This window comes from Chaetura pelagica, unplaced genomic scaffold, assembly GCF_000747805.2.
Source record: "Chaetura pelagica isolate M959 unplaced genomic scaffold, ChaPel_1.0 scaffold142, whole genome shotgun sequence".
NCBI classification, from domain to species: domain Eukaryota; kingdom Metazoa; phylum Chordata; class Aves; order Apodiformes; family Apodidae; genus Chaetura; species Chaetura pelagica.
This window is the reverse complement of record NW_009952973.1, coordinates 777,812-789,656: the sequence shown is the minus strand read 5'-3', so window position 1 is coordinate 789,656 and position 11,845 is coordinate 777,812. Positions and strand designations below refer to the sequence as shown.

Here is an 11,845-nt window from a genome sequence, read left to right as displayed (position 1 = left end):
GGAGCGGACAGCGCTGCGGGCCGGACAGCGCTGCGGGAGCCGGGCCTCGGGGCCCCGCTGACACTGCCCCGCCCGGGCGCCCTGCGCTGGGATCCCGCACAGGGCGGAACCCTGCAGCCCTCTCGGGAGAGGACAGGGACCCCCCCCCTGGGGCCAGCGAGCTCTGTTAGCTGGGAAGCATCTCACTTCGGGGTCTGCCTCCCAGTGCCTCGGACGAGAAGTTTGTTTTCTGGTCTTGATAGGAGGGCTACTTGGACAGTTCGAAGCAGAGGAGGCTTTTCTGCAACTCGGGTGCTTACAGGTGTTTCTTTTCTGTTCTGACAGAGTTGTTGCCATGGCGACTCAAGTGCTGGGACAGTCTGGTGGGAACAGCCTCTTTCCTGGCAGTGCTAATATTGGTGTGGCTTTGTCCAACGACATGTATGACTTACACGACCTTTCTAAAGCTGAGCTGGCAGCTCCTCAGCTTATTATGTTGGCAAATGTTGCCTTGACAGGAGAAGTCAATGGCAACTGCTGTGACTACCTGGTTGGAGAAGAGAGGCAAATGGCAGAGCTGACGACGGTGGGGGACAGCAACTTCTCAGACAGCGATGGAGAGGGCATGGAAGATAGCCAGGCTGTGGAGAGTGACCGCGAGGCACCTGAAAACACGGAATTAAGCTCTCTTGAAGTTCCCAGTGCGGAAACCCAAGGTGCAGCTGCTTGCCCCTCTCCTAAGACTCCCAGTGGGGACAAAGACGGCTCATTGGAAGCACCAGCTACACCAGAGAGCACAGAGGACAAGTCTAAGAGCTCAAAGAGCAAGCCGTTTCGTTGTAAGCCTTGCCAGTACGAGGCAGAGTGTGAGGAGGAGTTTGTGCATCATATCAGAGTTCACAGTGCTCAGAAATTCTTTGTGGAAGAAAGTGCAGAAAAGCAAGCCCAGTTGAAGGAGTCTGATTCTTTCCTCGCAGAAGAGGTGGATTTCTCTAAAGGCCCAATCCGTTGTGATCGCTGTGGCTATAACACTAACAGATACGATCACTATCTGGCTCACTTGAAGCACCACAACAAAGCAGGGGAAAATGAGAGAGTCTACAAGTGTACCATATGCACTTATACTACCGTCAGTGAATATCACTGGAAGAAACACTTAAGAAATCATTTTCCCAGGAAAGTGTATTCCTGCTCACAATGCTCCTATTTTTCAGATAGGAAGAACAATTATATTCAACATATTCGTACTCACACAGGTAATCCATTAATCTTTTTTTATTTAAGCATGGTAAGAGCACTGAGAAACTGTGAGGAATGAAGCTGGTGGAGAGTCTTCTGTCCACTGAGTTTGTTCCACCCCAGTAAAGCTCTGTGCTCTCCTGTCTTGGTGCTGCCGGGTTGTGGAGTTTCATGAATGTGTGCATCTGGTTTCATCTTCCATCTGCAGTCCTAGAGGACTGAGAAAATCTGTCAGTGTTAGGGACCCATGAGCAGGTGAAGAGCATCCTATTCAGTAATTTTAAGCTAATTCCTTTAGGCGGGCATGGCAAAGTGTGCCTGTAATGATTGCCAGGGTCTACAGCATAAAAGCCTGATGTACTGTGAAAACAAAACAAGCAGGTTGACAAAAGGTGCCTAAAACAGATAAGTAGTTTTGAAAATGGTACCTTCAGACTGAGCTAAACCTCGACCAAGCAGTAATTACAGAGAAGGAAAGGGCTGATACACACATGCAAACGAGCCCTCCAGCATCTGAAGTCAGAGTAAGGGTTGTGGTTTTAGTGAATGAGTTCTTAATGTACAGGGGCCTAATTTTTTCTAAGGTCTGTCTGAATCGCTGCAGTAGCCAGCAGCAGACACATAACTTCTGTTGGCCTGTAGGAAGCCCTCAAGGGAGTCTGTGGCCTGATTTCCTGTCTTCTCGGGTTTGTAATCTCAAGGAAAGCATGAGGCCCCTCTTTACTCTTGTTTATACCAAGTGGAATCAGAGGACCGTCTGTGTTGCTGTCATCCTGTGAGCTAGGGCTGCAGGTGGTCTAGGAAACACCTTGTCTTTTATCAGCCAGCCTCTCCCATGGGGAGTGTAGGCAAAACTTGCGATTCCTTTCCAGCCGAGGGACAAAACCGGCAAGGGGACATTCAAGCCATCTCGCCTCTTTGGGCATGAGGTGCAGCTGCTTTGCCTCCTGATCCCTGGTGTGGAAGTGGGAGGACAGTTCAGACTTTTCCTATAGCTTCTCAGCAGCTTTTATTTCCACCTTGGCAAGGCTTTCTGAGTAGAGGGCAGACTTGTTGCTAACCGTCTTCTAACGTGCTGATCTGACTCGGTTCCCCTTTATTGTAAGCTGTGCCGGCTGAGGAAAACACTGGGGAATTTCTCCTTTGAAGTCATGTTTTGTCACAGCAGTGACATGAATGCTTTGGAGGCTTCAGTTCAGTTGTTTGCAGCTGTCTGGAAAGGGAGGGCTAGAGACGGGTGGCCTCGAGGCCGGGCTTGAACTCAAGTGTGCAGAAGTTAGTGTTCGTCAGCATGCTTTACTATCTGCTTTGGACAAGATCTGCTGGGATTTTTAGTGCATTAAGATATATTCTTCTCTTAACAATAGCCATGTGCTGTTGTTTAGAGGATACCATCAGTTTAAAAATCAGCCTTGTCTAAATATTTTTTTTCCTAAACAAAGTAAACAAAGATTATTGTGAGACGTGTTACGAAAATGGTGTGGTTTCTCCTCCAGTTTGTTTTATTTTTGTGTATTGTGGGAGATAACAGGAAAGAGACTATGTAAAAATGACAAAATAATAGGAGAGAAGCTAAAATAAATCATCCGGGGAACTCGTGGCCCAATTTGAGCCCATGCTGTGGTGCCTGTTTTTCATTTGTCTTGACTTTAAATTCATCCCTGCTTGCGTTTGTACTTGACATTAGGTCCCCCCTCTGAGCTCTGAAAGCTCTTGTTGAGTGTTACAGAAACTAACCACAAAAGCATGTTTGCTGAGGAAGCACTCTGTTATCTCTGTATTTGACCAATTTACCAGTGAAGTGTATTAACATAAAAAAAAAAAAAAGCATGGTAAGTGATGTAAGATAATGGCTACTTCCTCTTTTCTCCTTCAAAAATAGCAGCGCAGTCAAGGTTTCTGGTTCTTTGGTTTGCCATGTCTTTCAGTTATTTTAATTAAGCTGACATGAGTGACTATGATTATGACTTCAGAATTTTTAGTCCACCCTGGTATTTTTTTTCTTTGCTAGCTCTTTACTAAAAATTGAAGATCTTTCAGCCAGTTCTCTCTTGATAAAAACCTTTCAAATATGTTAGTAGACTGATTTAGGAATGTGACTTTTTTCCAGCAACGTTGATTTTGTGAGGGAGAGTGTTGAAGCTAAAGGAAGAGTTTTAGAAGAATGAATAAGCTACTGGCAGGTATATTTATTCACCAGGCTAAAAGTTTCTGCCGATATTAATGTGTAACTAATTGCCTTAAAAAAAGCACAAAGCCACAATGCACAGAATGCCAACCAACCAATTCCCCCCCAAAAATCAGAAAAACACTCACAGATATTTTATAAAGAAAAGTACTTGCAGAGTGTTATACATATCAATGCCGAATTTAAGAAAAACTGTAAATGATACTAAAATATCTTTGGATTATAGTTTTCATTTAAAACATAAGGAAAATATTTGTTGGAAAAAAGATGAGGATACATACTTCATTTTCTTCCTGTTATATGGGTTCAGAATGTTAAGAAGAAATTTAGAATTGTTTGTTTCTTTGGTTTCCTGATTGCTAATAGGTTAAATAATTTTGTACAGGAACTTTACTTTCTCTCCTGTTTTATGTACTACCCTTGTCTTTTCTTGTGTGGGAAAACTCCTCCTTGCAGATAACTGGATTCTGCTGTGTTTGAGCCCTGCAGTTTTCTGAAACTGTTGCAGTACAGAGTGCAGTTTCACAGGATCAAATGCTCTGGTGCTACTGCTAAAGAAAGGCAGTTTCAGTTTTCTCCCCGTATCCTGGGACTGGTTGATTCATCTCACTTAAAATGGCAGTAAAATATTTCTTTCCTGTTCTCCAGGTTGGTTTTTTGCTGGTTAGTGAAGTGAATCACCAGACTAAGGACGAATTCAAATGCCAGAGCACATGGCCAGGGGCAAGGCGGGGGGACTGCATGCAAGTACCTTGCACGGTGGGAGAAATCACTATCTTCTGCCCATTTGGGGACCACAGGAGGACAGGCAGGCAAAGGTAATTGGCTTGCCTGTTGCTTGCAGCCGGGCTGGAGAGAAGGTTTCAGTGAACCCACCCTGTGCTGGAAGATACATTACAGCTTGTCACAGGGCTTGTGTGACAGTCTGCTGAGAAATATTGGGGAGCTTGGGCAGAGGGGTGGTTTAAGGACCTTGCAGATGGTCATAAGTTTGTCAGCTGGGATAGCTAAAGAGCCTGTCTGCTACCCAGAAGAGGTGTGGTTGGAGATGTTCAGGGCCGTCCCTTCCTCTCCTGATGGGGTAGAAAGGATCCTTTGTCTCAGGGACAGATACACCTGGACTCCTTTGAGCTCATTAGACATGTTAGATCAAGTTGTGACTTGATTTACCCCATCACTATCCATACTGCTGATCCCGGAACTGTACTACGTGCAAGACAGTGCAGTATTGTTCTAATTTTTTTTTTCCATTTTGCTTGTCAGAAGAAATTTCTAGAAAACTTAATTGAAAGCCTTCTGCAAGGCTATATAAATAACACGACTACTTCAGGCAGTCACAGTGTTCAGTGCCTAGCTTTGGTCTGTCTTTGAAAATTTTGGTTGTCATAGGGAGTCTTTCTTGTTTGACACTGTGGGAAGTTTGATGGAAGCAGTTTTGTTTCAAGCAGACAGAACTTTTTATGGCATTGCAAGAAAAGCTTTATAAAGAAATTATCTTGATTACTGATGTCAGTCAGCCTATTCATTTGCATAGCCTGCTTAAGCTTTTGCTAGGTTGGGGTTTATTCTTTAGGTGTCTTTAGAGAGTTTTTTTTTTGGTGGCTTGTTTACATATCAGGAGCTTGTAAAATTACAATAAAAATCATTTGGGGAATAGCACTTCCTAAAACAGCTCTTACAATGTAGTAATGTATTTAATTTTCAAGTGGCAATAAGAGATTTCAAATTAATTGCATTCATTGTACTTTAAATCTAGTACCTTTTGTTTCTGTACCCCTTATTAAATACCTGAAAGTAAGTATTTTCCACATTCCTGATGCTGTAGATAACTTTAAAGGTATGACATTTCAGGTAATGGGAAGAAGATGTGACTGAATTTTCCAGGACCTTTGGCCATATATTTTCAGTATACAAGGAGTTGTTCAAAAACAAAACCATGTCTTTATAACAAAAGGACTACCCCTTCCTTGTACAAAATTTAACTAATTGGTATATTGCACCGATCTCCTATCTTGTTTTAACTGGAAAGGGAGGGGGGGTTATGGTTGCTGGGGTGAATTTGCCTTTAAACTGCTGATCTAATCAAGAACTATAGTCTAAATGTTTGGGAGGAAGAAATGTGGGATTAGTCTGCTTTACAAAGACTGCTTCTACTGCTATTTTGGCAAAGGCCAGCAGTGGAGCCTCACATCACATACTGACAGATGAAGGTCTTGCTGCTGCAGATAGAGCTATGCCTCTGAAAGTGAACAAATAGCCTGCATGCAGGGCTTTTGCTGACATCCAGCTCTCAGTGATTTGGAGAGAACTCTGGTTGTGTGCTTCAACTGATGTAGCAAAACGCTGTAGTGTAATTCTGACTATGACTTGGATAAATGTTACAGTCAAGTAACTTACTTTTCCCTTCCCAATTTAGCTCCCTTTTTTTTGTTGGGGGTATACCCAAGACTAAGAAGTGTTCTTACAACTTGTAGTGGGAACAAGATCACCTCAGTCTTGGGCTGTGCTCACAGTTCGGGGCAAACATCCCAGGGTACTTATCTGGTCCTGCCTTTATTTGAGGCTTGTTTTCACTTGAAAAGGATTTTCAAGTATCATTGTACTTGTAGTTACGCAAGCTAACTGTCTGTTGTGGAGAACTGATTTATGACAAGTCAGTCAGTATCCATTAGTTCTCCAGAAACAGTAACTTTGCAGGCAGAGGGATATGAGTCTTCAAGATAAATGTTTCTGCTACATTTGAGCTTTTGCTAGCAGGTTAGTTTTACTGAGCATGGCATCATGCCTTTCCATACTCGAAGGTAATTTCACTCTACTTTGGAAGTAGAGGCCCAGTCTCTATCTGTGCATTTGCTCTGGCGAATGCAGATCCATACTGAATGGATAGTTGCTCACCACCTTAATCCAAATTACACAAGGAGGTTTCAGATAAGGTGTTATGTGAAGCAAGAACATGCCTGGTTTCTTACAGGGTCTCTATCTTTTGTGCATCTTCTGAGTGCTGGAAGATAATACTGTAGAAAAGTCAGCTCTGGTGGCTTAGTGCTTCCTAAAGTTGGCCGTCCGCATCACCTTTTGCCTGAGGTTACTGTCTGACCCCAGATGGACATGAGGATGGGCCTCATATTCTGCCCATTCACTACCTTCATTCATCAGGCAAGCAAAGGACACATTGCCCCAATGCAGCTTGGGCATATGCTTTTCACTCTGTCCCTTTGCTGAGACACAGCGTGCTCTTCAAATACAACCTGGGGATCTGTGAGAGCCTCACGGGCATGGCTCAGTAACCAAGTCTGGGAGTCAGCTGTGTTTCAGTAACTAATTTTCTGTTTGTTTTTTGCAGGAGAGCGACCCTATCGATGTGCTATGTGTCCTTATTCCAGCTCTCAGAAGACCCATTTAACTAGGCATATGCGCACCCACTCAGGTTGGTAAGCGGCAGCAACAGCATGACTCAGGAAAAGGGGGTGGTTCACAAAATCAGAGCATGGTTGGAGTTGGAAAGGACCTCTGAAGGTCACTGGGTTCAGCCCCCCTGCTTAAACAGGGCCACCTAGAGTAGGCTGCTCCCCATTCTGTATGAGATGTCATCTCATCCAGTACAGCTTTAGTTCCTATTTTAACAGGGAAAACTGTCTTTAACTACCAAGAAAAGGCTAAATATCACTAATGAAAGTGATAACAAAGGAATATATCATTTTCTTTCCCTTTTACTTTCCAAGGTGTATTCTGAGATTCATAAAGCTGATCTAGTAGTCCTAGTAATCTAGCAGCAAATACAACATAGTAATGATAGAGGAGCAGATTCTTGTGTTTTGTCCACTGCCCTAAGTCAGTTCAACTCACTGAAGCTGGGAAAATTTTGAGCAGCTGAGAGTCTCCTCTGTGATGTCTATGCTTTCATCTCATCCAAGGGTTCTGAGGGAACCCTTAGCTTTTGCTCAGTGTTATAGAAAGATATAAATAAGTGCCTGCCTAAGGCGAGGAGGCACAGAGGAGAAAAAAGCAAACTCATAGGGTGTTGACAAGTGACTCGGTCTTGTGGTAAAAGCTGAATTAGAAGTTTTCATTAGCTTTAATTCCCTATTACTGGTCATGACCTGTGGTGTCACAAACATCTACTCTTTCTCTCTTGCAAATCTCTTTTTGAATTAATTAATAGCATTTTTGTGACTTGTAACAGCATAGGCATGCTAGACAAAAGCACAGTTGTCCTTTGTGACTCTCATAGGGGAGTTCAAGTAGAACTCAGCCTGTGCTTTTGGTGTGCTAATATCTGAATTTACCAGAGCTAGGTGAATTCCTAATCCTAACAAACAGTAGTAAATGTCTTCTGAACAGTAATCGTTTCAATTTCAATAGATGAGACTTCTAATTGAAACCAGAAGGCAGGCAGTTTTAACTGTAGTGGAGTGGGGGGTTGAACCCATTAAAAATAGCCAGTTTTAAAATGACATGCCAGTATTTTGGTTTGATAATTTAGTGAACTAAATATCCTTCTTCCAGAATTAAAAGTAATTTTTGCCTGAACCTCTGGGCTAAGTGCAAATTTGCAAATGGTTTGGTCAATACTGAATCTGGGAACCATTTAATGAACACTTTATTTTCCCCTAGTCTGTGCAAGGAAGTTTCAAGTGCGAAGTAGTTGAGGAGTGGGATCTGCCCTTGGCCCTTGACTTCGAGGTCTGTGAGGGAGGGTGTGAGCTACGCTAACAGAAGCAGGATTGCACATGGGACTCTTGCTATCAGGGGTGTTGTATTAATAGCTCTCATAACTTCAGTTGCATGTCTTGCTGCATTGCCTAGGGAGCTGAGCCTTTTCTGTGGCAATTTCTGGACTCCTGCAGTTCATAGGCTGGCCTTTTAAGGCAAATGTGTGCTGGAGCTTTCTTCAAATGTCAGACAGTGAATGACAGTGGTTTAGAGCCTACTTCACAGCTGTATTCTTGGCCATCTTGGTACATGTCCTTTCCACTTGTGCAACAAAACCCCTGGATTTAGCACAGCTGATGAACACAAACTCCTCACATACAACCTTTTGAGATAATCCGTTGCAGCTACCCCTGAGCACTCTGTGTGGTTAGAATGCATTATTTTTCATGTCTGTGTAAGAGAGAGGCTAGGCTGGTTTTGTCCTCACTCTGTGTAGCATGGAACTGTTGCTTGAAGTGTAGACATTAAAGGTCCATACTTGTGAGAAGAATGAGCAGTGAAGCATATCAAGCTTAAACTTGTGGAAAGTGTCACCAGGAAGTTGGGAGAAAAAGGAAGGAGGGAAAGAAGATATGCTGAAGATGGTAAGGAATCAAAGTAACCCTTCTTTAAATAATAGAGAGATGCTGCAGGCAGACATGAAATGATCTAGTCTCTCAAACAAGTGTCCCCATCCTTCCTGCTGGAGAGGCAGCACAACCTTTTATAGAATTTGTGAGGGCATTGCAGATCAGCCATGTGGCTCACACACAAACAGACAGCATAGACACAGTGACTTCATCTTTGCTGCAGGCTGCTCTGGTCTCCTGAGTTGTGCTGCAAAGGAGCAGCATGAGGTTTGACATTCTAGTTCAGAGCTCATGAGCATCTTGAGTTGTTGCACTAGAAGTGCTTTTCCTGTTGGCTTTGATGTGTAAATGGAAAGCCACTTCTGCTGCATGACATGCACTAAGCAGAACGTTTCAGGAACGCTTCTGCGAGAGTCGTTGCACAACTGTAAATGTAGATTTCATTAGTAACGTGATGGCTTTGGACTGCATCTGGTCGGCTTGCCAAGAGTAGCCTGCAGCCAGTAGGTCATGTGTTGAGACACTCTTACCAGTGAACTGAATTATCAGAGGTAAAGATCATCTGAGCAGTGTGCCCCTTTCACGTGCTTTCATTTTTGCTAGCTTCTTTTCCCTCTTTCTCTTTTCAATGCAAACATGATGTATGCTAAATCTGTGTAAAGTTGGACTTTTTTTGAAACGTTTGTGTGAAACTGCTATTCATCAAATGTTACATTTCCGTTTTTCTACAATGCATTCAATGGACCAGTTGGGTATGGATGCCATTTGCTAATATTACTGTAGAGAGATCTCTGCCGGTATGTATACATAGCCAGAACCTGTGACGTTTTGACTGCTTGTTTGATTTTGGATCCTCTTCCTCCCAACCCTTACCCCTTCTCTCTTTTTTGTATTTTGTCTTTGGTGTCTTGTGAATGTGTTTGTGACTTGTGGATTTCTTACATTGATTTTACTTAATTTTAAAGGCGCATGGGATATTTTTTTTCCTTCTTCTTTTTGATTTTCATATTTCTGTAGCTGTATTAGTGGGAAGTGATTGCCCTCCCACCCCCATGCTTAATAATCACCATCATTCCCTTCCGCCCTTCCTTCCTTAGGTGAGAAGCCATTCAAATGTGATCAGTGCAGCTATGTGGCCTCAAACCAGCATGAAGTAACTCGTCACGCAAGGCAGGTTCACAATGGGCCGAAGCCTCTGACTTGCCCGCACTGTGACTACAAAACAGCTGACCGCAGCAATTTCAAAAAGCACGTTGAGCTCCACCTCAACCCGCGCCAGTTCCTCTGTCCTGTTTGTGATTACGCAGCGTCTAAAAAATGTAACCTGCAGTATCACATCAAATCCAGGCATCCTGATTGTTCTGACATCACCATGGATGTTTCAAAGGTGAAGCTACGGACTAAAAAGAGCGAAGATGACTTTTCCGAGGGCATTAATGGCAAAGGAGAGAAGGAACAAGCAAAAGGGGATTCAGCTGCAAAGAAAACTGAGAAAATTGTGAAAGTGGAGAAAAAAGATAATTTAGCAAAAGAAAAGAAGCCAACGAGTAATGTTTCTGCAGGCCAGGTGACAACCAGAAGCCGGAAGTCTGCTTCAAAACCCAAGGAGGTGGATATTAAAACTGAGAAAAATACTGAGAAAACATGTAAAATGAAGAAGAGCAAAAGAAAGGCAGAGGCTGAAGTAACTTCCTCAAAGCAAGAGCCTGCAGATGATACTTCAGCAGTAACAAAAAAGAAAAAGAAAGTGGAAGCTAAACCCAGAGACTACCAAGAAGCTCAAAGAAGTGACATTGTACCAGAGGAGGAGCCTAAAAAGCAAAATCCTTGCCTCAAGAAAAACAGAAAAAAGAAATCTCTGAAAAATAGTAATGGTAAAAAAAGCAGTAAACTTGACCAGGAGAAGACTGAGGAAGAGGAGATGCCAGATGAGTGTCATACCACAGAAGAAGATAGATGTATGAAGCCTGAAACTGAGGGCAGTGACCAGAAAGAGCAAGATCCCACTGACACAACAGCATTAAATAATGATGGTGGTCATGCTCTGAAGGCAAAGAGCACCAGTCCTGTAGGAAGCTGCGTACAAGATCCAGGGCAGCTGTGTGTGCCAGCTCAGGATGCAAACACAGAAGACAAAGTAGAGGACCAAGAAATGCCAGCTGCGGCAGAAGAGAGCAAAGATGCTGTTGGTGATGAAAAAGAGGAGAAAAAGGTGGACAAAGGGGAAGACACATGCTCTGAGGAATCTTCCCATGCAGTGTCTTCTGAAAAAAGCTTGGATGTGCCCACAGATGTGGTACTAGATCTGGCGCCTCAGAATAAGCCAGAGGAAACCTTTGTGGCAGAAACTGTGAGTAACTCAGACCTGATGGACCTGACCAAGACGTGCCTGCCAGTGACAGAGCCAACAGGAGATGTCGTGCCAGCACCTGCACCCCCAGAAGGATGTACACAAAGCCCTAAAGTAGATCTGGCCTTGTCATCTCCGGAGAACACAGCAGTGAATGAATCTCAGGAAATGGAGGAGGATGAGGGCATCCACAGCCACGAAGGCAGCGACATCAGTGACAACATATCAGAAGGAAGCGATGACTCGGGGTTAAATGGTGCTCGCTCCATACAAGAGGAAACAAGTGCAAAGACATCACAAGGAGCTGCAGACACCACAGTGGCCAGTCTGAACTATGTGTGCATTTTTTGTGACCGCTCATTTAAAAAGGAAGGTGAATACAGCAAGCACCTCCATCGCCACTTAGTTAATGTGTATTATCTTGAGAAGGCAGCAAAAGGGCAACAGTAGAAATAGCTGTGGCTTGGGAGAATTTTCTTTTGTAAGATCTTATACAACTTATGTACAGATACTGTAGATTTTTATTTTTTTTTAAGCATGGTTTGCTTTACTATCTGCATTGATTTGTTTTTTGTTTTTGTTTTTTTTTTAAGTTGAAAATATTTGTGACAACTTTTTGTTTAACTGTTGAATCTCTTCCTTAGAGAAGGTAGGTAGGGTGTATGAGGCTGCATCCCGTAAAGTCAGTGTAAGCTTCTTGTCTCTTAGCTTATGCAATGCTTTTATAAATTGAGTTTTAGGAACAAGACTTTAGCTAACAACACGCAAGTTGTTTGAATGTTTATAGAGCCATTGGCATTAGTTGCT

The 11,845-nt window shown here is 43.2% G+C and overlaps 1 protein-coding gene across 1 annotated transcript; it reads left to right on the top strand.

Moving 5' to 3' along the window:
* The first annotated feature begins 292 nt into the window (after positions 1 to 292).
* REST (RE1-silencing transcription factor) lies at positions 293 to 11,488 on the top strand. The gene is made up of 3 exons (XM_009995876.1): positions 293 to 1,235; positions 6,750 to 6,833; positions 9,786 to 11,488. Exons 1-3 carry the CDS (start codon positions 335 to 337, stop codon positions 11,486 to 11,488), a joined length of 2,688 nt encoding a protein of 895 aa, XP_009994178.1. The 5' UTR covers positions 293 to 334.
* The last annotated feature ends 357 nt before the right edge of the window (positions 11,489 to 11,845 follow it).